Below are 25,419 nucleotides of genomic sequence, written 5' to 3'. Positions count from 1 at the left end.
TTTAAATACTAGTTAATTGTAATACTAGTTAATACTGATACTAGTTTAAATAGGGTTCTGGTAGGGCAGAGGAACCAATCAGGAGCCAGGAGCCAGTCTGTACATCCCTATTATGGGATGTACAGACTGAGATCCTACAGTTAACTGAGCTCAGATCATTAAAGGAAGCAGATGTTTCTGTAAAACCAGCTGATTAACGGTAGAACAACGGATGATGATGAATCTGAAGGTTCTGCACTGACGAGGTTCTCCTGAAACCAAGCCTGGTCCAGAAGAACTTATAGAACTTTTAGAACAGGCTCTTTAATGGAGGAGATGTTCAGCTCAGATGTGGTTTCTGAGAGCAGAATGGACAAATGTTCTCTTTAGGTTCTGGAGGACAACATGATGGAAGCTCTTCAGGTTCTCCCTCAGAAGGAACCCTGTTGGTCCAGCAGGTTCTTCTGAAGGTTCTTCAACTTTTATTTTGAATCTTTCTGCTTCTGTTGTTATTGACGTCACATGCAGACACGCGCAGAAGAGCCTCATTGCTTTTCTCCACATTCCTTCACAGCCTGTCAGTCAGCGCTAAGCCCCGCCCCCTGATGACTGACAGGCCGTCCAGCCAGACATGTCATGTGGTGGGCGGGGTCTTATGTGTAGTGGGTAGGGCTTGAGGAAGTGGGCGGGGCCTGAAAGTTTGAGCTTTTGTCTGAAGTGTGGATGTTCGGTGTAAACTGGGAGCGCTGGGAGCACTGGGAGCTCTGGAGGCCTCACCTGTGTGTTTACCTGTCCGTTTCCCCCTTCAGCACCTCCGAGTCCAACACCGACTCCTCTCCGCCCGCCAGGCCGCCCCTCGGAGCTCCTCTCTCGGCCTGGAAGGCAGCCTCGCCCCGCTGCTGGAGGACACCGAAACGGACAGCGGCTCCATGTCCGGGGCCTGCGCCCCTCCGACCGGATCTCTGCGGCCTTTTCCTCACTCTGCCCCGGCTCCGATGACGACAGGCATCAGGGATCGATAGCGGTGATCGGCTCGGCTCGGGTCCGCTCGGGTCTGGATTGGGGGGTTCCGGGAGGAGTCATGGAGGGAGCCCCGGGAAGAGCCTCCTCCTCCTCCGGGCTGCAGCTGCTGCTCCTCCCGCTGCTGCTGCTGAGCTGCTGCTGGGCCGAGGAGGGTGAGAGATCAATTCCTGATTATTACCCGATTATTACCTGATCGATACCTGATTACTACCTGATGATTACTTGATGAGCACCTCATAAATACCCGACAATAAGTCCGACAGAATGAGAAGCTGAACATTCATTTTCAAACAGTGAAAAAGTCAGAACTTCCCAGATTTTCTGCTTTTCTTCCTTCATTTCTGTAAACTGAATGTTTTTCAGTTGTTTCTAAGTGACTCTTTTTGGTTGTTTTTCTGCTTTAATCTTTCAGTTTTTATTAGTTCAAGATGAAGCTAAAACATGTTTTTCTGCTTTTAATTCCACTGTAAACTGATTATTTTCTCTCTTTTGCTCCAGAAATCCTGCAGTACTCACAGAGTATTTGTAGTACTTTTACTGCAGGAACTTTTCTCATGTCAGGTGTTTTTATTTTCAGTAGAAAATATTTTAGTGTTTGAGGATAAAAGTGTCAAAATTAAATGAAATAAATCTTCATTATTTCCTGTTTGTGGAGAATCTGCTGTAATAAAAGATCTAAAACATATACTGCAGTACTTTTACACTGAGTAAAACTAAACTTAATAGTTCAAACTCATTCTGTTCATCAAGCTGGAGCCCAGAGTTTCTACTACTGTAGTACATGTTTCACTGCTTCTGTTACTGCAGTACATGTCCTCAGAAGCAGTATTTCTGTCCTCAGAAGCAGTATTGCTGGACTCAGATGCAGTATTTCTGGACTCAGATGTAGTATTTCTGGATTCAGATGTTGTATTTCTGGACTCAGATGTAGTATTTCTGGACTCAGATGTAGTATTTCTGGACTCAGATGTAGTATTTCTGGACTCAGATGCAGTATTTCTGGACTCAGATGTAGTATTTCTGGACTCAGATGCAGTATTTCTGGACTCAGATGTAGTATTTCTGTCCTCAGATGCAATATTTCTATCTTCTCCATCAGACCACACACTCTGTGTAAACATCCTTTGGCGTCGTCATGGTGACCCTCGTGTCGTCGTCTTATTGCACATGCTCAGTGTACTGTGTCTGCCTTGATTGCTCTGTGAGCAATGTGTGCTCTCTGAATGTTCTGTAAACATTCTCTAAGTGTTCTCTGAATGTTCTCTAAACGTTCTCTGGGCTAGTTTACCAGTCTAACTGGTAGACCTGACTCGTGGTTCTAGAACTTCATGTCCATCTGAACAGAACCTTCACAGAGCAGAACTTGGAGAACAGATCTAAAAGATTTATGGTTTCAGCTCCAACCTTCATCTGAATGAAAACCTTTCATGTCCAGTCATGTTCTAGTCTCTGATCATTATTGATAATCAATAGTTTTCTATCAGCAGAGTTGAAGGTCAGCATCCATTATGTTTATTAAAACTAAAGGATTTCGTCTCTCATCAGCAGATTGGTCCTCACAGAGTTAGAAGAACCTGCTGTATGTTACTGATAATATTATTGATAATTGGCTGTTCATCTGGTGATTATCAGCTGTTCATTTGGTGTTTATCAGCTGTTCATCTGGTGTTTATCAGCTGTTCATCTGGCGTAAATCAGCTTTTCACCTGGCGTTAATCAGCTGTTCCTCTGGTGTTTATCAGCTGTTCATCTGGTGTTTATCAGCTGTTCATCTGGTGTTTATCAGCTGTTCATCTGGTGTTTATCAGCTGTTCATCTGGTGTTTATCAGCTGTTCATCTGGTGTTAATCAGCTGTTCATCTGGTGTTTATCAGCTGTTCATCTGGTGTTTATCAACTGTTCATCTCATGTTTATCAGCTGTTCATCTGGTGTTAATCAGCTGTTCATCTGGTGTTAATCAGCTGTTCATCTGGTGTTTATCAGCTGTTCATCTGGTGTTTATCAACTGTTCATCTCATGTTTATCAGCTGTTCATCTGGTGTTTATCACCTGTTCATCTGGCGTTTATCAGCTGTTCATCTGGTGTTTATCACCTGTTCATCTGGCGTTACTCAGCTTTTCATCTGGTGTTAATCAGCTGTTCATCTGGTGTTTATCAGCTGTTCATCTGGTGTTAATCAGCTGTTCATCTGGCGTTTATCACCTATTCATCTGGTGTTAATCAGCTGTTCATCTGGCGTTTATCACCTGTTCATCTGGCGTTTATCAGCTGTTCATCTGGCGTTTATCACCTGTTCATCTGGTGTTAATCAGCTGTTCATCTGGCGTTTATCACCTATTCATCTGGTGTTAATCAGCTGTTCATCTGGTGTTTATCACCTGTTCATCTGGCGTTTATCAGCTGTTCATCTGGTGTTTATCACCTGTTCATCTGGCGTTACTCAGCTTTTCATCTGGTGTTAATCAGCTGTTCATCTGGTGTTTATCAGCTGTTCATCTGGTGTTAATCAGCTGTTCATCTGGCGTTTATCACCTATTCATCTGGTGTTAATCAGCTGTTCATCTGGCGTTTATCACCTGTTCATCTGGCGTTTATCAGCTGTTCATCTGGCGTTTATCAGCTTTTCATCTGGTGTTAATCAGCTGTTCATCTGGTGTTTATCAGTTGTTCATCTGGTGTTAATCAGCTGTTCATCTGGTATTTATCAGCTGTTCATCTGGTGTTAATCAGCTGTTCATCTGGCGTTCATCACCTGTTCATCTGGTGATTATCAGCTATTCATTTGGTGTTTATCAGCTGTTCATCTGGTGTTTATCAGTTGTTCATCTGGTGTTTATCAGCTGTTCATCTGGTGTTAATCAGCTGTTCATCTGGTATTTATCAGCTGTTCATCTGGTGTTAATCAGCTGTTCATCTGGTATTTATCAGCTGTTCATCTGGTATTTATCAGCTGTTCATCTGGTGTTAATCAGCTGTTCATCTGGTGTTTATCAACTGTTCATCTCATGTTTATCAGCTGTTCATCTGGTGTTAATCAGCTGTTCCTCTGGTGTTTATCAGCTGTTCATCTGGTGTTTACCAGCTGTTCATCTGGTGTTTATCAGCTGTTCATCTGGTGTTTATCAGCTGTTCATCTGGCGTTAATCAGCTGTTCATCTGGTGTTAATCAGCTGTTCATCTGGTGTTTATCAGCTGTTCATCTGGTGTTAATTAGCTGTTCATCTGGTGTTTATCAGCTGTTCATTTGATGTTCATTGATTGTTAATCCTGTGTTTTTCAGCTGCAGGTAAATATTGACACTTTCAGTTCCACCATTTCAGAAACCAGAGACAAACTGAGCTGTTCAATATGTTGTTAGTTTAGTTTATTTTGTTTTATAGGATCAGTATTCTACTACGGTTCTACCCAAGTGCAAGACCACTAGCCAAACAACTAGCAAGACATTAGCAGAACATTAATAGAACACCTAAAAAGACATTAATAGAACATTAACGGAACATTGGTAGAACAGTGAAATGACAGAATGATGTTACTTTAATGGATCAATGAACCAACAATGACCCATGTTTCATAAAGAAACAGCCTGTCTCACTGTCTTTATCTGTCTGTCTCTACCTGTCTGTGTCTCAGAGGTTCTGATGAACACCAAACTGGAGACGTCGGAGCTTAGATGGACCAACTATCCAGCTGACGATCCACAGGTACAGTCATCAGTTAGCTTGTAGCTAATGCTACCATTCATTTCAGTGGAGGATGCTAACTGTTAACCTCTGATCTAGTGGGATGAAGTGAGCGGCTTCGACGACGAGAAGAACAGCGTCCGGATCAATGAGATCTGTACGCCCAACAGCCCGACCTCCTATTGGCTGAGAACCCGCTGGATCCCACGGAGGGCGGCGACCACGATCTACGTCGAGATCCGGTTAGTGGATCTGATTCACATGTTGACTGACTGATTGATTGATTGATTGATTAGTTCATTCATTCATTGGTAAACCTTACTGACCGTACGTTTCCCTCCAGGTTTACGATGGTGGAATGTTCCGGTCTAAACCAGCGGCACTGTAAGGAGACCTTCATCCTGTACTCCTACCAGTCTGACAGTGACGAGGCCACGCCCACTCACCCCGCCTGGATGGAGAACCCGTATGTGAAGGTGGCCACGGTGGCCGCTGACCACCTGCGTCAGAAAGGCAGCCGGGAGGGCCGGTCCAACACCAAGGTGCTGCGTCTGGAGGGTCTGCGGGGGGCAGGTCTTTACCTGGCCTTCAGCTCTCAGGGCGCCTGCATGGCGCTGTTGGCCGTACGCGTCTTCTACAGGAAGTGCTCACCGCTCCGCCGAGCCTTCGCCTCCTTCACAGAAACCGTCCCCCACTCACTGGTGGAGCAGGTAACCTAGCCGTAACCATGGAAATGATGCACTTTAACCAACTCATAACCGTGGAAATGATGCACTTTAACCACATCGTAACCTTGGAAGCGGTACACTTTAACCACGCTGTAACCATGGAAACGATACACTTTAACCACATCATAACCATGGAAACGGTACACTTTAACCACACTGTAACCATGGAAACGGTACACTTTAACCACGCTGTAACCATGGCAGCACCACACCTCAACCACACCGTAACTATGGTAACACTATAACAATGCTGTAACCATGGAAGCATTGCACTTTATCTAGGGTGTAATCATGGAAGCACTACACCTTAATCACACCATAACTATGGAATCGATGCATTTTAACTACACTGTAACCATGGAAACGGGACATTGTAACCAGGCTGTAACTTAACTGTAACCACAGCAACAGTAGCTTTCCTTTGAAACTTTGTGTGTGTGTGTGTGTGTGTGTGTGTGTGTGCTGCAGGCTCAGGGTGTGTGTGTGGAGAACGCCGTGACTCCTCCTGGCGAGCACTCCCGACCTCCCAGCATGCTTTGCGGCGAGGACGGGCAGTGGGTGGGGCAGCCGGCGTCCAGCTGCGCCTGTCGTCCCGGATACGAGGCGGCCGACGGAGACCAGCGCTGCAGAGGTGAGACTGGTGGAGACTCAGTCTGAGGCGTCTCGCTGTAGGTCTGAAGGAAGCAGCAGCAGCAGCAACAGTCAGGAACGCTGTGGATCAGCTGACAGCCCCACAGGAAGCCCACTGTGGAAGCTTCCTGTTATTCTCTGTGAGGTCAGAGGTCAGCTGACCAGGATGTAAGGGGTGGGGCCAGAGCTGAGGGCAGGGGTTTCAAAGGTCAGACTGCTGCTGGGAGGGAGGGAAGGAGGGGTGTTAGTGTTGTTCTACTCTGCTCATCAGCTGTAGAACGTGTTCCTCTATCAGCTATAGATGTTCCACCATCATCTGTAGATGTTCCACCATCATCATCTGTAGGAGATGTTCCACCATCATCTGTAGGTGTTCCACCATCAGCTTTAGATGTTCCACCATCAGCTTTAGATGTCCACCATCATCTGTAGATGTTCCACCATCATCATCTGTAGGAGATGTTCCACAATCAGCTGTAGATGTTCCACCATCAGCTGTAGATGTTCCACCAGCAGCTGTAGATGTTCAACCAGCATCATCTGTAGATGTTTCATCACTCGCTGTAGATTTTCCACCATCAGGTGTAGATGTTCAACCATCATCTGTAGATGTTCCACCATCAGCTGTAGATGTTCCATCATCAGCTGTAGATGTTCCATCATCAGCTGTAGATGATCCACCATCAGCTGTAGATGATCCACCATCAGCTGTAGATGATCCACCATCAGCTGTAGATGATCCACCATCAGCTGTAGATGTTCCATCATCAGCTGTAGATGTTCCACCATCAGCTGTAGATGTTCCATCATCAGCTGTAGATGTTCCACCATCATCTGTAGATGTTCCACCATCATCTGTAGATGTTCCATCATCAGCTGTAGATGTTCCACCATCAGCTGTAGATGTTCCCCAATCAGCTGTAGATGTTTCACCATAGGCTGTAGATGTTCCACCATCAGCTGATGTGTTTCTGAGCCATGCTGACTTAATTTATTGATCCAGTGCGATCAATAAATCACATTATCTGGGATCAGTCTCCATGTGATGGTTGAGATTTGAAATCCCTCAGATGCTAATTCTAGCACTAATGCTAATGCTAGCTGTGTGTCTGTGCAGCCTGTCCTTCAGGTCAGTTTAAGGCGGGTTCTGGTACCACCGGCTGCACCTCCTGCCCCGACAAGAGCAGCACCTTGGTCCCAGGCTCCGCCTACTGCCCCTGTCACCATGGATACCACCGAGCCGACTCCGACCCGCCGCACGCCACCTGCACCAGTAAGACACTTCACCTTCACTCTGTCTGCTGAATCCTACATTTCCCATATTGCTTTAAACCCCCTGTAAACCCCAGCCCCGCCCCTTTAATGACATCACAGGGGCAGCAGAGATTACTGGTTACCTGGAGTAGTTTCAGGGTCACACAGGTAAGAACCATCCTCAGATGTTTCTGAGGCATGTGACCATGAAACTCTCCTGATAGCAGTTTACCTGGACCAGGTAAGAACACCTGACAGTCTCTAACCCCCCCCCCCCCCCTCAGGACCTCCATCGGCCCCTCGTTCCCCCGTCAGTCAGATCAACGACACCTCGGTGACCCTGGAGTGGACCGAACCGCTGGACCGTGGAGGACGAGGAGACCTCAGTTACCGGGTCCTGTGCTCCACCTGCGGGGCCGCCACCCCTCCAAGACACCAGTTAGACCAGTAAGACACCAGTTAGACCAGTAACAGACCAGTAACACCAGTAGCAGACCAGTAACACACAGTAACAGATCAGTAAGACCAGTAAGACCACATAGAGCAGTAAGACCATTTAGACCAGTAAGACCAGTAACAGACCAGTAACACCTGTAACAGACCAGTAACAGACCAGTAACACACCAGTAACAGACCAGTAAGACCAGTAAGACCATTAAGACCAGTAACAGACCAGTAACACACCATTACCACACCAGTAACAGCCCAGTAACACACCAGTAACAGACCAAGAAGACCAGTGAGACCACATAGACCAGTAATACCATTTAGACCATTAAGACCAGTAACAGATCAGTAACATCAGGAACAGACCATAACACACCAGCAACGGACCAGTAACAGACCAGTAACATTAGTCAGCCCTGCCTCCTGTCCTCTGACTCCGCCTCCTGCTCCTTGCTCTTCAGGGATTGGTCAGTTCCTGCTCCCCGTGTGATGACAGCGTCCTCTACCGTCCGGAGCAACGAGGTCTGCCTCAGCGCCGTGTCATTGTCTGGGGGCTCCGCCCACACACCAAGTACATCTTCACCATCCAATCACTGAACGGCGTCTCTGCTGTCAGCCAATCAGAGCCGGCCTCGGCCAGAGTCAACGTCACCACGAGCAGAGACGGTAACAGACTGCATTACCCAGAATCCCTCTCACCCCCATGGAACCAGACAGTACAGTTTCACTTTAGATCCACACTTGGGATCAGATTCAATTAATAAAAACACAAAAACACAAGAAAGAGACTCGAGAGGGAGGCCACGGAGAAAGAGACTAGAGAGGGAGGCCACCAAGACTCTGACTCCTCTGAAGGAGAAACGGACTAGAGAGGGAGGCCACCAAGACTCTATGACTCCTCTGAAGGAGAGACTAGAGACTAGAGATGGAGGCCACCAAGACTCCTATGACTCCTCTGAAGAAGAGACTAGAGACTAGAGAGGGAGGCCACCAAGACTCCTATAACTCCTCTGAAGGAGGAAGAGACTAGAGAGGGAGACCACCAAGACTCTGTGACTACTCTGAAGGAGAGACTAGAGACTAGAAAGGGAGGCCACCAAGACTCTATGGCCCCTCTTAAGGAGTTCGAGACTAGAAAGGGAGGCCACCAAAACTCTGTGACTCCTTAGAAGGAGAGACTACAGACTAGAGAAGGAGGACACCAAGAGTCTATGACTCCTCTGAAGGAGAAAGAGACTACAAAGGCAGGCCACCAAGACTCTATGACTCCTCTGAAGGAGAGACTAGAGATGGAGGCCACCAAGACTCCTATGACTCCTCTGAAGGAGAGACTAGAGAAGGAGGTCACCAAGACTCTATGACTCCTCTGAAGGAGAAAGAGACTAGAGAGGGAGGCCACCAAGACTCCTATGACTCCTCTGAAGGAGAGACTAGAGAAGGAGGTCACCAAGACTCTATGACTCCTCTGAAGGAGAAAGAGACTAGAGAGGGAGGCCACCAAGACTCCAGCTTCAGACTGTTCATCCAACAACTGCTTTCTGTTCTTTACCGTATTGATCAGTGAATGGTTGATTATTGGTTTGTGTGTGTTCTATGTGTGTGTGTTGTATTGTGTGTGTGTATGTGTGTGTGTGTGTGTGTGTGTGTGTGTGTGTGTGTGTGTGTGTGTGTGTGTGTGTGTGTGTAGGTCCTCCTGCAGTCTCTGGTCTCAGCAGAGCAGCAGCTTCAGAATCCAGTCTGACTCTAGAGTGGAACGTTCCAGTTCTACAGAACCAGAACCAGGTCCTGGACTACCAGCTGCGTTACTGCCTGAAGGTACACAACATACACACACACACACACACACACACACACACAGAGCAGGCTGTGATGTAATGGTGATGTCACCATCAGGACGGCGAGGGGGCGGGACAGTGGCAGTACGTGTCCAGCAGGTCTCCTTCTGTGGTTCTGACGGAGCTGCAGAGGGCCACCTGGTACCAGGTCCAGGTCCGAGCTCGGTCCCAGACTGGATACGGAGCCTTCAGCACTGCCAGCAGCTTCAACACACTGCCAGACGGTACACTCACACTGTGTTGTTGTTCTGTTGTGTTATTGTGTTCTGTTGTTGTGTTGTTGTTTTGTGTTGTTGTTGTTGCTGTTGTGTTCTCATTGTTTTGTTGCTTCGTATTGTTGTTTCTATTGTTGTTGTTGTCGTATTGTTATTGTGTTATTATTGTTGGTAAATTGTTGTTCAGTGGTCATTGTGTAGTGTTGTTCCGTTTTTGTATTGTTGTCTTATTGTGTCATTGTGTTCTTGTGTTGTGTGATTGTTGTGAGTGCTATGTTGTTGTTGTGTTGTTGTGATTGCTATGTTGTTGTTGTTGTGTTGTTGTTGTCATTATGTTGTTGTGTTGCTGTGATTGCTATGTTGTTGTTGTTGTGTTGTTGTGATTGCTATGTTGTTGTTGTTTTTGTTGTGTTGTTGTCATTGTTATGTTGTTGTGTTGTCATTGCTATGTTGTTGTTGTTGTTGTTATGTTCTTGTGTTGTTGTGATTGCTATGTTGTTGTTGTTGTGTTGTTGTTGTCATTGTTATGTTCTTGTGTTATCATTGTTATGTTGTTGTGTTGTTGTTGTCATTGTTATGTTCATGTGTTGTTGTTGTCATTGTTATGTTGTTGTGTTGTTGTTGTCATTGTTATGTTCATGTGTTGTTGTCTCTTCAGCGTGTCATGTTGTCTGACTCATCCTCCTCTGATTATCATTCATTCTATTTAAATGTCAGCTTTCATTTATTTACATAGTTACACTTGTCCTGGTCCTGGTCCTGGTCCTGGTCCTGGTCCTGGTTCTGGTCCTGGTCCTGGTTCTGACTCTGGGTCTGTTTCAACAGGTGAGGGTCCATCTCACCTGGTAGTAACCGGAGTTCTGGTCTCCATGGTGATACTGGTGCTCGCCGCCGTGGTGACGGTCGCTGTGTACTTTTACCGGTGAGTTCTGTGTATGTGTCTGTGTGTGTGTGTGTCTTTGTGTGTGTGCCTCTGTGTGTGTGTGTGCGCGTGTGTGTGTGTGTGTGTGTGTGTCTCTCTCTGTGTGTGTGTGTGTGTGTGTGTGTGTGTGTGTCTGTGTGTGTTCAGGATGCTCCCTCAGCAGAACAATAGTCGTCCCTGACCTCAGCAGGGTGGAGACACAACGACTATATAAAGAAGAGAAACCCGACACCCAGAGAGAGAGAGATGGACAGATAACCACATTCCTGAGAGACAGACAGTTTATAAACAGACAGACAGACAGTTTATAGACAGGCAGGCAGACAGACAGTTTGTAGACAGACAGACAGACAGACAGACAGACAGACAGACAGGCAGACAGACAGACGGACAGACAATATCTCCAGAGGAAACAAGAATTCTGCATCTGCTGAAATAAACAACCCCAGTTTCACTGCAGAGAGAAAGACTCTGATGGAAAAAAGCTCCAACTAAATGGGGACTAGAGCTCACCAGAAGACGTGTGGAGACTCTGAAGACACCTGGAAGAAGGTTCTTTGGTCTGAGGAGACCAGGATGGAGCTTTATGTCCATGAGACTAGATGATATGTTTGATGGACACCAAACACTGAACATCATCACAAACACACCATCCCCACTAAGAAGCACAGTGGAGGCACTATCATGATGAAGCATGGTGGAGGCAGCATCATGATATGAAGCACGGTGGAGGCAGCATCATGATGAAGCATGGTGGAGGCAGCATCATGATGAAGCATGGTGGAGGCAGCATCATGATATGAAGCACGATGGAGGCAGCATCATGATGAAGCATGGTGGAGGCAGCATCATGATGTGAAGCACGGTGGAGGCAGCATCATGATGAAGCATGGTGGAGGCAGCATCATGATGTGAAGCACAGTGGTGGCAGCATCATGATGTGAAGCATGGTGGAGGTAGCATCATCATGATGAAGCATGGTGGAGGCAGCATCATGATGTGAAGCATGGTGGAGGCAGCATCATGATGTGAAGCATGGTGGAGGCAGCATCATGATGAAGCATGGTGGAGGCAGCAGCATCATGATGTGAAGCATGGTGGAGGCAGCATCATGATGTGAAGCATGGTGGAGGCAGCATCATCATGATGAAGCATGGAGGCAGCATCATCATGATGAAGCATGGTGGAGGCAGCATCATGATATGAAGCATGGTGGAGGTAGCATCATCATGATGAAGCATGGTGGAGGCAGCATCATGATGAAGCATGGTGGAGGCAGAATTATGATGTGAAACACAGTGGAGGCAGCATCATGATGTGAAGCATGGTGGAGGTAGCATCATCATGATGAAGCATGGTGGAGGCAGCATCATGATGTGAAGCATGGTGGAGGCAGCATCATGATGTGAAGCATGGTGGAGGCAGCATCATGATGAAGCATGGTGGAGGCAGCAGCATCATGATGTGAAGCATGGTGGAGGCAGCATCATGATGAAGCATGGTGGTGGCAGCATCATGATGTGAAACTGTCCCCTGTCTGTCTGTCTGTCTCTCACCTGTCTGTCTCTCTGCTGTCTGTCTGTCTCTACCTGTCTGCCTCTCTGCTGTCTGTCTGTCTCTCACCTGTCTGTCTCTCCTGTCTGTCTGTCTCTTGTCGTTCAGGAGGAGGACTGCTTCGACCATCAGTGATAAGAGTGGACACTACCAGATGGGACAGAGTGAGTCTGACAGCCAGTCACATTCTGAGTTGTGGGTTAGCCAATGAGACGGCCCGATACAGCCGACTGATGATGATGTCGTTTCAGCGATGAAGGTGTACATCGACCCGTTCACCTACGAGGACCCCAACGAGGCTGTGAGGGAGTTCGCCAAGGAGATCGACGCCTCCTTTGTGAAGATTGAGGAGGTGATTGGAGCAGGTAAACATCTGACGTTCTACAGGGTTAGGGGTTCTGATATGTTCTACAAGGGTTAGGGGTTCTGACATGTTCTACAGGGTTAGGGGTTCTGAGATGTTCTACAGGGTTAGGGGTTCTGATATGTTCTACAAGGGTTATGGGTTCTGACATGTTCTACAGGGTTAGGGGTTCTGACATGTTCTACAGGGTTATGGGTTCTGAGATGTTCTACAGGGTTAGGGGTTCTGACATGTTCTACAGGGTTAGGGGTTCTGATATGTTCTACAGGGTTAGGGGTTCTGATATGTTCTACAGGGTTAGGGGTTCTGACATGTTCTACAGGGTTAGAGGTTCTGAGATGTTCTACAGGGTTAGGGGTTCTGATATGTTCTACAGGGTTAGGGGTTCTGACATGTTCTACAGGGTTAGGGGTTCTGATATGTTCTACAGGGTTAGGGGTTCTGACATGTTCTACAGGGTTAGAGGTTCTGAGATGTTCTACAGGGTTAGGGGTTCTGATATGTTCTACAGGGTTAGGGGTTCTGACATGTTCTACAGGGTTAGAGGTTCTGAGATGTTCTACAGGGTTATGGGTTCTGAGATGTTCTACAGGGTTAGGGGTTCTGATATGTTCTACAGGGTTAGGGGTTCTGATATGTTCTACAGGGTTATGGGTTCTGACATGTTCTACAGGGTTAGGGGTTCTGATATGTTCTACAAGGGTTATGGGTTCTGACATGTTCTACAGGGTTAGGGGTTCTGACATGTTCTACAGGGTTAGGGGTTCTGATATGTTCTACAGGGTTAGGGGTTCTGACATGTTCTACAGGGTTAGGGGTTCTGATATGTTCTACAGGGTTAGGGGTTCTGACATGTTCTACAGGGTTAGGGGTTCTGATATGTTCTACAGGGTTAGGGGTTCTGACATGTTCTACAGGGTTAGGGGTTCTGATATGTTCTACAGGGTTAGGGGTTCTGACATGTTCTACAGGGTTAGGGGTTCTGATATGTTCTACAGGGTTAGGGGTTCTGACATGTTCTACAGGGTTAGAGGTTCTGAGATGTTCTACAGGGTTAGGGGTTCTGACATGTTCTACAGGGTTAGGGGTTCTGATATGTTCTACAGGGTTAGGGGTTCTGATATGTTCTACAGGGTTAGGGGTTCTGACATGTTCTACAGGGTTATGGGTTCTGAGATGTTCTACAGGGTCAGGGGTTCTGACATGTTCTACAGGGTTAGGGGTTCTGACATGTTCTACAGGGTTAGGGGTTCTGACATGTTCTACAGGGTTAGGGGTTCTGATATGTTCTACAGGGTTAGGGGTTCTGACATGTTCTACAGGGTTAGAGGTTCTGATATGTTCTACAGGGTTAGAGGTTCTGACATGTTCTAGAGGGAACTTTTCAATCTGACGTGTTTTTTCTTTAGAGTCTTTGTGGCAGTCATCTGATGTTCTTATAGTTTGTAGAAAAAGCTGAAACCTGAGAATGTTTACGTATGTTTAACTACTTAAGAACTTATTTAGGAAAGTTTTAGAAGGCTTTGTGAACACTGAAATATTTCCAGGTATCAGTTTAGGAACTTTTTAAAGCAATATTGTAGAACCGCAACGAACATTTTTGGGGAACTTTATCCCAGTAGAGGAACGTCTTGATCCTCTTTGGTGAACCTTCATGAGAATCCAGGAAGCTTTGAGAGGAACTTAGAGGAACATTTTAGAAAAATCTTGGAATTACTTGATGAACTGTTGAAACCCTGACAAGCAGAACTTTGTGTGGAACCAAAAACCCCTCTGAAGAAACATTTCAAGGAACATTGTTGGTACCTGAGAGGATTCCAGGAACTTTTAGAAGAACTTTTTAGAAATCTGGAAAAGTTTGAAGGTGAATTCTAATGGACTAACTGAGTGATGCTTTTAGCACCTTGTAGAGATTTTAGTGGAACCTTAGGATGTTTGTCAGAACTTTAACCATCCAAGAACTTAATTAAGAACATTTAATGAGAACCTTTTAAGAACAGAGGAGCATTTTTAAAACTAGAACGTTTTGGGAAGCTTTAATAGAAAATTTTCAGGGGATTTCTGAGGTAACTTTGGAGAACTTTAACCACCCAATAACTTAATTAAGAACATTTAATGAGAACCTTTTAAGCTTAAAGAAACAACAAACTCAATAATTCTTCTTGGAACCTTCCCATTAATCCAGGAACCTTTTGGGTACATTTCTCAGGGCTTAAAGTTTTCCGGCGCCGCGCCGGATTTCCGGCGCATGGAAGTGTACCATTGAAAAAATTTCATCCATCTCCGTCCTGAAGGCTCCAAGCATGTGCGTCATTGTGCATTCAGTTGCTCCGCTTTAATCAATCAAACTCCAAATCCTACATTAAAAAATATACACCTTCTGTCCAGGCATGCGACTTTCTGATAGAACTTTTATCCAATTACAGTTTTCTAACTGCGAGTGCGCATCGACTGCTGGGCCACGATATGCTGCCCCCTCTTGGTTCAGCATCGTCAGTGCTGCTGAGCCACTGATAAGAAATAACAGTATCCCACAAACAAAATCCAAATTTGCAAAATTTGTTGGTGTTTTTTGTAATTATATTTAAAGGGAATTACTGGAAACACATTGATATATATTGCATATTATTTATTTTATTTCTGCTTGGACTGTATACCCATTCCACGTGTCCCAGCCCTGTGGCTGCCTGGTCTCTGCAGAGCGCACGGAGCTCCAATCTGTGAGTGGTGCGGTGAAGAATCGAGCAGCTGATCACTGGTCAATAGCGTTGGAGCTTGTGTTTAGCCCAAAGACGCAGATACTAAAGTTTGCTCTGACTTTGTGTGACAGAGGAGAGAGGATGTGTCTCTGCTGATTAACAAAGAGAGCAGCCGCTGCCGCGATCCCTGAGCCGCGGTGTGTTGACTCGCCCCATTGGCGTAAGTGCGTCACTGGTGATGCGCGTGCACGCCCCACAGTCCCCATGGTTTCGCTACAAAATAAAACAAACGGGCTTAGGTATTGAATTTAAAAAAGTAACAAAAACAGAAGTTGATTTTGTTAGATTTCTTAATCTTTAAACATTTTCTATGTGTTTTACAACGGCAAAAGGAAAAAAGGAAACAGCCATTGAGTTTGCTGGCTTTTATTTTGAAAGGAAAAAAAATCAAAGATCAAGCCTACTCAGAACATCTGTTTAGTTAAATATGCACAAACTGAATGTAGCTTAGGTGATATGAACCTTTTTTATTTGAGGACATATAGGATGTTTGTAATAATGAGTTAAATAGCTCTCAGCAGATTTTCTGACCTTATGCATCTGAATGATGTCTAGCCACAAACAAAAACTCTCCAATCTTAAGCAAATATTGTTAGTAAGAACAGAACGAACGTATGGGTTGTGTGAAATGAATAATGGATAGATAGTTAAATAAGAATGTTCTTAGGCTGCTTTCACCGTTTTTTCTTCCCAAAATATAGATAAAAGATAAACATTTAAATTGAAAGCCAACTGAACAAATTATACAGTGAATACATTTTTTCCCTTATCAAAAACAAACAAAATGTGTGTCAGTTCAAACTGAAAATCAAATGATTTAAACTAATCACACAAATTACTGAGGTGTATCAAATGAGCAGTTACTAACATGTATGTGTGGTTATGTGCTACAGAGGGCTTCTTAATCACATCTTCTGACTCCAGAGGAAAAGGCCAGAGTAGAAGTTCTTCAGCATGAGCAGTCCATTGCCACCAGGACCCAGATAAACCAGATCAGGAAGGCCCGGATTTCTTTGCTAGTTACAGAGTTTGAGAGAGTCAGCATCATGATCAACTTATTTATATTGTGAGGCAACAACTAAAATTGCATTAAAGAATTAATACTAGTACTTTTATTACCTGCTTAAATACAAAGTGACATGACAGTTTATTCTCTTGTAGTTTCCAGAGAATATTAAACAAGTTCATTCTGTTGTCTGTGTTTTACAGTTTATTTCAACAAACAACATTTTGAACATGTTAAAAAGAAAATGTTCAGAAAATTCACAAACAAAGCAAAAAAGAAAAAAGAAATGACTTTTTCAAACAGTATTCTCCAAGCACTTATATTCTCTTGAGACTGACACTTGAGATAATGTTGTCAGTAAAAATTGTGCCTTATGAAGGAAAGCAGCAGTTTTGTAGCAGTTTTGTTGTGGTTGGTGTTTTGAGTTCTTGTTAAATCTACTGAAGAGATAAAAATTATTAAAAGTTATTAATAATACATGTACTTGGTTTTCATGATTTTTCCCCTTTACACTAAAATAAATCTTTGCAATTATAGTGATGTGGTATTGAAACATCAACACAAAAAAAAATCTGACTTGGGGCACTTTCTAAAATGTCTTAAGTTTTGTCAGTAAGGTTTTACATTTGAGCAACAATAAAATAATGGGATCATAATGGACATTATTTCCACCAGATGACCTCATATTTGCTCTGAATTAATAGAATCTCATATATATTGTGTTTTAGTGAGTTTTAAAACACGTTTAAATACGTTTATTGACACTATAAATTGGATCTTAGAAGTTCAGGCTCAGGATTTTTTCTCACTTTAAGCCCTGATTTCTAAACCTTTTAAGGGGACTTGCATGTTTCTTCTGTAACCTTTTTAGAAACTGAGGAGAACTTCAACCAGTGGAGACCTTCATTTGGAGGATTTTAGGAATGAAGTAGCATTATTGAAATGAGTGAAGCATTAACTCTTCAGGAACTTTAGAAATGCTTTACTACCTGTCATGTAAAGAGGCTGTGCTGTTTTTGGAGTCTTTCTCCTGAATGAACATTTTAGAACCTGTTAAACCATGGAACCTCAGCTGAAACGTTGACAGAACAAAGCCTTTAGCTCCTGAAGACAGAACATGAACTGTTTCATTTTCAAAGTGTTTCAGACGAGAACGTCAACTTTCCCATCGTCAGGAGAACCGCCGTAAAAACACCTCATCACATTTGTTCTCCGACACAATCCTGTTTTATTAAAAGCAAACATGAGTGTGTGTGTGTGTGTGTGTGTGTGTGTGTGTGTGTGTGTGTGTGTGTGTGTGTGTGTGTGTGTGTGTGTGTGTGTGTGTGTGTGTGTGTGTGTGTGTGTGTGTGTGTGTGGCTACTGTAACAGTAGAACTGAATGATGACATTAGTCAGAAGTAACCGGAGAACCTCTGCTGAGGAAACAAAGGTGCAAAGTTTTACAACCGGCTGGCTGAAGACTCAAAGACACACACACACACACACACACACACACACACACACACACACACACACACACACACACACACACACACACTTCTCATTTAATGGTTTTTCTTTATTTCATGACTCTTTCCATGTAGATTCTCACTAAAGGCATCAAATTATGAATGAACACATCTGGAATTATGCAGGAAACAAAAAGTCAAAACATTTTTTGTTTCAGGTTCTTCAAATGATTCAATTTGAATTAAAAATTGCCAGTAATGACTCAAAATCTGTCCAAAATAACTTAAAACAATTTCAGATTTGTCCAAAATGAATGGAAATCTGTTCAAAACGTGTTAAAAATGCTACAAAATCTGTTAAATCTGGTCCCAAATGACCCAAAGGAAGTCCCAGATAACCCTAAGCAAGTCCCAAGAAACTTAAAGTTTGTCCAAAATGATTCAATTTAAATTAAATATTACCGGTAATGATCCAAAACCTGTGTAAAATAACTTGTAAAACAAGTTGAATGTGATCATAGCTGCGCTGTACCTGTCCAGGTGAGTTTGGTGAGGTGTGCCGTGGTCGTCTGAGGATCCCCGGCAGGAAGGAGAACTACGTGGCCATCAAGACCCTGAAGGGCGGCTACACGGACAAGCAGAGGCGGGACTTCCTGTCGGAGGCGTCCATCATGGGTCAGTTCCAGCACCCCAACATCATTCACCTGGAGGGCGTCATCACCACTTCCTGTCCCGTCATGATCCTCACCGAGTTCATGGAGAACGGAGCCCTGGACAGCTTCCTGAGGGTGAGACACAAAACACCTGTCTACCTGTCTTCCTCTCTTACCTGTCTGACTACCTGTATGTCTCTCCTACCTGTGTGTGTCCAGGTGAATGACGGCCAGTTCACCACCATCCAGCTGGTGGGGATGCTGCGTGGGATCGCTGCAGGTATGAAGTATCTGTCTGAGATGAGCTTCGTCCACAGAGACCTGGCAGCTCGGAACATCCTGGTCAACTCCAACCTGGTCTGTAAGGTGAGACACACCTGTCTGCCTGCTCACCTTTCTATTCACCTGTCTGCCTGCTCACCTGTCTCTCTCTTTCAGGTGTCAGATTTTGGTCTCAGCAGGTTCCTGACTGAGAACTCGTCCGACCCGACCTACACCAGCTCTCTGGTGAGTCACTTGCTCAAAAGGTAGCTGGCATGCTAATGAGCTATCAGCCAATCAGAGGAAACACCTGGTGGTGTCCAGGTGTGATGAGAAGATCAGCTGGACTCTGAAAATAGTAATATTCAAATGTGTCTGGAATACAATGTCCAACAAGGCGTGTCCACAAATTAACATGTGAGGCATGTCCCATGATGTTCTGTTGGAGCTCCTCAGGGTTCTGTCCTGGGTTCTCTGATGTTCTGTTGGAGCTCCTCAGGGTTCATTCCTGGGTCCTCTGACGTTCCTCAGAGTTCTCTGATGTTCCTCTGGAGTTCTATCTAAATGTGTCCATGTTCTCCTTCAGGGAGGGAAGATTCCGATCCGGTGGACGGCTCCTGAAGCCATCGCCTACAGGTGAGTGTGTCTGCAGATGGTGGATGTATTGATTAGATGTATAGATTAGTGATCAGGTGACTGATTATTGATCTGCTGACTGCAGGAAGTTCACGTCTTCCAGCGACGCCTGGAGCTACGGCATCGTCATGTGGGAGGTGATGTCCTATGGAGAACGTCCATACTGGGACATGAGCAACCAGGACGTAAGAATCAGAGTTCATCCTGAGAACACCATCTGAGAGCTAGAACACACAGAACCACAACCGTGGAACCAGAACCAAACCCAGAGATGTTCTGTCTCTATCTGTCTCAGGTGATCAACGCCATTGAGCAGGACTACCGGCTGCCCCCGCCCCCCGACTGCCCCGCCTCCCTTCATGTCCTCATGCTGGACTGCTGGCAGAAGGAACGAGCCAATCGGCCCAGGTTCTGCAACGTGGTGGCGGCGCTCGATAGGCTGATCCGAAACCCTGCCTCCCTGAAGGTGACGCACCCGGAGGAGCCCAGGTGAGTTTGATTGACAGGTCTGGTCTCCTCAGGTGTTAACACTAATCTTGTCTTCTCAGACTTCTGTGGAGGCTCTCAGTCATCAGGTCCTGCTGATGGTAGGAGGTTCTGGAGAAACCAGCTGGAGGTTCTCCTGGCGCTCCTACCGTCTCCTCATCCTGTAGATATTTTTCTGTCTCCATGTTTCCAAACATTGTGGTTTTGTGTCTCATTTTTGTCATTTTGTGTCTCGTTTTTGTCGTTTTGTCATTTTTTCGTTTTGTGTCTCTTTGTGGTGGTTTTATCTCCTCATCCTGTAGACGTTCTTCTGTCTCCATGTCTCCTCTCTGCCCTGCTCATCATCTGCAGATGTTCCACCATGCTGGATGGATCTCCTCCTCCTCTGTTCACTGTTTCTGCTGCATGTATTTGACTGATTCTGAATGTTCGTAGCTGGACTAGACTAACGGCTGTCCTGGTGTCCTCAGCCCGTCCCAGCCTCTGCTGGACCAGAGGGTTCCTCCTCCCCTGTCGGCCTGTGCTTCGGTCTCTGACTGGCTTCGAGCCATAAAGATGGAGCGCTACGAGCAGAGCTTCCTGCAGGCCGGATTCAGCAACCTGGACATCGTGTCTCAGCTCAACACCGAGTACGAACCTTCCTCACCGTGAGCCTGCCAGGCAGTGCTCAGGGATCACTCTCATCATGTAAAATCAACCAGACCTGAAGTCCTGTAGAGCTCTACCTTCACACTGTCAATATTTACTGTTAATGGACTTCTGCCATCATTTCTGATCCTCAGAACTTCATCAGCCCAGCAGATAGAACCATGACATTTAGGAGGAGAAACACATCTGAGCTCTGGGAAAAACTGACACCAGATCATCAGAAAAGGAGAAATGACCACATATAAACACTCAAATATCACAAAAATAGTACAGAGACGTATATTATCAAATAACAAGGCAAAATCACAACAAAAACACACCAAATTATTGGAAAAAGATGTGAAATCACAACTAAAAGAGGCTAAATTTTACCCAAAAGTCACAAAATGATGCAAAATCAGCACGACGACATGCAAAATCACTACAAAAACACAAAATTACCAGACAAAAGATGCAAGATTAGTACAGAGAACCATAAATCACCACATAAAGATGCAAAACCACAACAAAGACACACAAAATTACTGGAAAAAGATACAAAATCAACACTAAAAGATGCAAAATCAACGCAAAAAGATGAAAAATCTACACTAGAGATGCAAAATCACAACAAAAACGCACCAAATTCCTAAAAGGATACAAAATCAACACTAAAAGATGCAAAATCAGCTCAAAAAGATGCAAAACCACAACAAAAACACACAAAATTACTGGAAAAAGATAGAAAATCAACACTAAAAGATGCAAAATCAACACTAAAAGATGCGAAATCAACGCAAAAAGATGCAAAACCACAACAAAAACACAAAATTACTGGGAAAGATGCAAAATTTACTCAAAAGCTGCAAAAATCACTTGAAAAAGATGTAGAATTAGAATAGAAAGAGATAAATCACCACATAAAGATGAAAAAACACTGAAAATGACCTGAAAAACTGGTGAAATGTTGACAAAAAGTCACCAAATCACCATAAAAAGATGCAAACCGATCTAAACACTGGAGCTGGTTTCTGTTCATTTCCTCTAGAACCACCTGGAATCATCAGTATTATGGGATGTATCCTGGTGTGAACAGAGTCCTAGAAACAATCATTGGTTCCCTCAATGTGTTTCTGAGAAAACTTTAGAAAGGTCATTCTGGACAGACTTTAAGGGTGGTAGGTGTTTGGTCAGAACCATTAGAGGAACCAGGACTAGAGACTGGATCCACTCTTGAAGAACCTTAAGGTTGGTAGATGTTTGGTCAGAACGGGAACCAGAACCATCTAGAGACTGAGTTCTCTCTGGATCAGAATAAGGTTCTAATAAACTATCTGCTGTGTTTATGAGGTTCTGAAATGACAGTCAGGTGGAGTCCTGGTTGATTTAAATATCTTTGAATCCAAGTTGAATGAAACATCCATCCAGTGTTTACTGTCCTGACTTCCTGTCCTGACTTCCTGTCCTTCCTGTTTCCATAGAGACCTGCTCAGAGTGGGCGTGACCCTGGCAGGACACCAGAAGAAGATGCTCTCGTCCATCCAGACACTCAGGATACACAAAGCTCCGCCCACTCTGCTCTACTGACCAATCACAGCCCAGCAGACCTCTCTATGACCACTTCACTCTGATCCACCAATGGGAAGACACCTGAGAGACTCCGCCTCCTCGTGTTCCAATCAGAGCCCAGAGTTAAAGAAGCACAATAACTTTATACTTCCTGTTTGACTCAACAACAAGACTCCGCCTACCTACATATCTGACCAATCAGCTGGAGATCCACCAAACCACACCAGCCAATCCACTGCTCAGGAAACTCTAAGCCCCACCTCCCTTTAGTCCACACCAGCAGCCATTGGCCAATCAAACAGCGAGAACATTGGAGGACGTTGTTCTCCTTTGGATTTATTTCCCGCCTGTTCTAGAGAAGCCCCGCCCACTGCAGGAAGCTTAGCAGGAATTGGTTCACAGCAGGAAGCCTGAAAACAGACGTACCAGCTGATTGGCGGCTGAGTTCTGGGTTCTGTTACATCTGGAAGACGGAGAACCCCTTATAGACAAACAGAACCCTTTAAAGTTCTGAAAAGAACCACAGGAACCGACAGACTCTTCAGAACCGACCCAGCAGAGCCGTGATGTTCTCTGTCAGGAACGTTCTGGGATTTAGGTTTTTTGGACCATTGAAAGAACATCGTGGATTAAATTTCGTACAACAGACGTTCTCCATGGGTTTCAGGATTGGTGAGTTCCTCTGAAGGTTCTGAACAGATTTAAGTTCTACTGCAGCTTCAGGATCTTTGTAGTCTGTGAGGAGCGTTCTGGTGGACCTTCAGAGGAAACCTTGGAGAACACTACCTGAGGTTTCATGGGGACATTAGAACGTCTTTACGTTCTATGCAGATGGATGTGGTTCTGCTGCAGCTGAAGGTTCCGTCACACAGCAGAACCCTCAGAAAACTGCGGTCTGGCTCCTGCCTTATATAGGTTGTAAAATGACTCGAGTGTATTTTATGGGTTCTCAGAGGTTCCACACTGAGAGATCTAGAACGTTTTTTTAAACCTTTGAGTCACATTTAACCTAGAACCTGATTCCAACAGTATCGTCATCAAAACGTCCCACATAGACTCCAGCACAGAACACTAACCCAACCCTACCAGAACCTCACTGACGTCTGTAGATCCCTGAGTGTGGAACCCTTTAGAACTGCTTTTATATTCTAGCACTTTTTTGTACTGATACCAGATTAAAGTTTTTATACTAAACTTCCATGTCAGAAATAAACGACTTTTTGTAAAGAAAACAGTGTGTGACGTGTTCTAAGTCTGGACGCCGTGTGGAACCAAGGAGGGTCAGAACCGAGATCCTGGATCAGTCAGTCCATTAGAACCCAGTCGACCAACCAGAACACACTCAGAGTCTCTGTTCAGGTTCTTCTGTCTTAGAACCACGAGTCTTCTGGTAAAGACGAGTCACCAACCTGCTGAAGGTTCCTTCTCCTGGTTGGGTTCAAAGTTCTGGTTCTGAGGTTCAGAAACGTCCGGTTACTTCAAACATGACTGAAGCAACTTTAAGACAAAAACACAAAGTTTAGCTCCGCCTCAGAGAGCACGTCACCATAGCAACCCTCAGAACAAGTCAGCTCCACTTAGCGTGACTCCACCGATTCGGTTTGGTTCTACCGGACTCGCTAGAGCTCTTCTAGACCGGACCTGGTTGGAATCAAGTTGAAACAACCTATTCTAGAACCTGGACCCCAGGATACTCTGATACCTTGCTGGTGTTGACATACTGTGGTAGTACTGTGGTACTAGTACAGTATGGCAGTACTACAGAACTGGACCTGATCAATACCCAGCTCTGATCAGAACTTCCTACAGAGTCTGTACTGGTTAGAGGCTCAAACCAGTTAGAGGTTGACATCACTATGTTCTGAAGATCACAGCAGCTTCTGTTAACATGAAGTTCTGCTCAGAGTGTTTATGTCTTAGAACATCTACAAAGTCATTAAGAAACAGAGAACCGGTGGAACCCTGAACCTGAATAACTACAGAAACCCCTCAGTGATTACTACCATCTGGTTCCTCTGGGTTCCTGCAGGTCAGCTGTTCTGAGAACCTTCCATGTTCTGTAACTGATCATCTTTAGGATTGATCCATTAGTACTAATAAACATGTTCACAGTTCTTTAGTTCTTTGTCTCTGATTTCAGCCTCTTCAGTATTTCCTTTTCTTTCCTCTGTGAGTCTGAACTGAAGATCTTTGGACCAAACTAAACTCTGGTCCACATTTCTAACCTCTAACATGTCATCAACCAAACACAAGATGATGTCATGCCTTCATACTTTCTAAAGAACCTCTTCAAACCCTGGACCTACTACCAGAACCTCCCAGAATGTCCCCCAGAACTTCCTGAAGCCTGGACCGTTAGAACCTCCACAGAAAACTGTAAGAACATCCAGAGAACGTGTAGAGTCAGTTCATTACTCTATGAAGAACAGCTGAGGTTCTGCTGAGACCCGACAGAGGTCCGCTTCATTGTGTGTGTTTAGTGTGTGTAGTAACATTTCAACGCATTATTTCACTTTAATGAGTGTTTTGTTGGCAGAGAAATGAAAAAGTTCAACATTTGTGTTTCTCTTCTAAGTGCTGAAAAGTGTGTGTGTTCAACATGTGTGTGTTATTAACGTGTGTGTGTTTTAACGTGTGTGTTATTAACGTGTGTGTGTGTTATCCACTGAGGTTCTGGCCTCCTGTTCTCCATCTTTGTCTCCACGGTGATCAGAACTGACAGCTCTGAAGTGCCTCAGTACATGTGAGTTTAACATGCATGTGTTAGCGTGTGTCAGTGTGTGTGTGTAGGTGTGTGTGTGTGTGTGTGTTAGCGTGTGTCAGTGTGTGTAGGTGTGTGTGTGTGTTAGCGTGTGTCAGTGTGTGTGTGTGTGTGTGTGTGTTAGCATGTGTTAGTGTGTGTGTGTTAGCGTGTGTCAGTGTGTGTGTGTGTGTGTGTTAGCATGTGTTAGTGTGTGTGTGTGTGTGTGTTAGCATGTGTTAGTGTGTGTGTGTGTGTGTGTTAGCGTGCGTTAGCTTTTGTGTTAGCATATGTTAGCATGTGTCAGTGTGTGTGTGTGTGTGTGTAGGTGTGTGTGTGTGTGTGTGTGTTAGCATGTGTCAGTGTGTGTGTGTGTGTCTGTTTTAGCGTGTGTGTGTGTGTGTGTGTTAGCGTGCGTTAGCTTTGTGTTAGCATATGTTAGCGTGTGTCAGTGTGTGTGTGTGTGTGTGTGTGTGTGTGTGTGTGTGTGTGTGTGTGTGTGTGTGTGTGATCCCTGCTCAGACTTTCCATTCCCTGACGGACCTCCTGACCTACAACATACCAGAGAACCCTGGAAACTCCCGGAGCTCCTCTGGATC

General features: G+C 44.9%; 1 protein-coding gene across 1 annotated transcript; it reads left to right on the top strand.

The window, feature by feature from the left end:
* Positions 1-479: 479 nt before the first annotated feature.
* LOC110970895 (ephrin type-B receptor 4b-like) lies at positions 480-24,195 on the top strand. Its single transcript, XM_051944461.1, has 22 exons — positions 480-1,154; positions 4,635-4,705; positions 4,784-4,926; positions 5,028-5,394; positions 5,881-6,043; positions 7,160-7,315; positions 7,581-7,711; positions 7,908-7,922; positions 8,205-8,409; positions 9,431-9,558; positions 9,637-9,802; positions 10,619-10,715; positions 12,378-12,433; positions 12,521-12,634; positions 18,389-18,636; positions 18,721-18,867; positions 18,940-19,008; positions 19,349-19,398; positions 19,484-19,583; positions 19,694-19,887; positions 20,355-20,513; positions 21,993-24,195. The coding sequence occupies exons 1-22, from the start codon at positions 1,061-1,063 to the stop codon at positions 22,096-22,098; spliced, it is 2,979 nt and encodes a 992-aa protein (XP_051800421.1). The 5' UTR covers positions 480-1,060; the 3' UTR covers positions 22,099-24,195.
* The last annotated feature ends 1,224 nt before the right edge of the window (positions 24,196-25,419 follow it).

This window comes from Acanthochromis polyacanthus, chromosome 24, assembly GCF_021347895.1.
Source record: "Acanthochromis polyacanthus isolate Apoly-LR-REF ecotype Palm Island chromosome 24, KAUST_Apoly_ChrSc, whole genome shotgun sequence".
Lineage (NCBI taxonomy): Eukaryota > Metazoa > Chordata > Actinopteri > Pomacentridae > Acanthochromis > Acanthochromis polyacanthus.
The sequence above is the reverse complement of the archived record's forward strand: the minus strand, read 5'-3'. Positions and strand labels throughout refer to the sequence as shown.

What these genes read in the sequence shown, in the direction of transcription:
- LOC110970895 (XM_051944461.1), top strand. Translation starts at nt 1,061, where the DNA reads ATGGAGGGAGCCCCGGGAAGAGCCTCCTCCTCCTCCGGGCTGCAGCTG. An exon ending in TGAGGAGGTGATTGGAGCAG is followed by an intron (nt 12,635 to 18,388) that starts GTAAACATCTGA and finishes GTACCTGTCCAG; the next exon opens with GTGAGTTTGGTGAGGTGTGC. An exon ending in GTGTCTCAGCTCAACACCGA is followed by an intron (nt 20,514 to 21,992) that starts GTACGAACCTTC and finishes CTGTTTCCATAG; the next exon opens with AGACCTGCTCAGAGTGGGCG.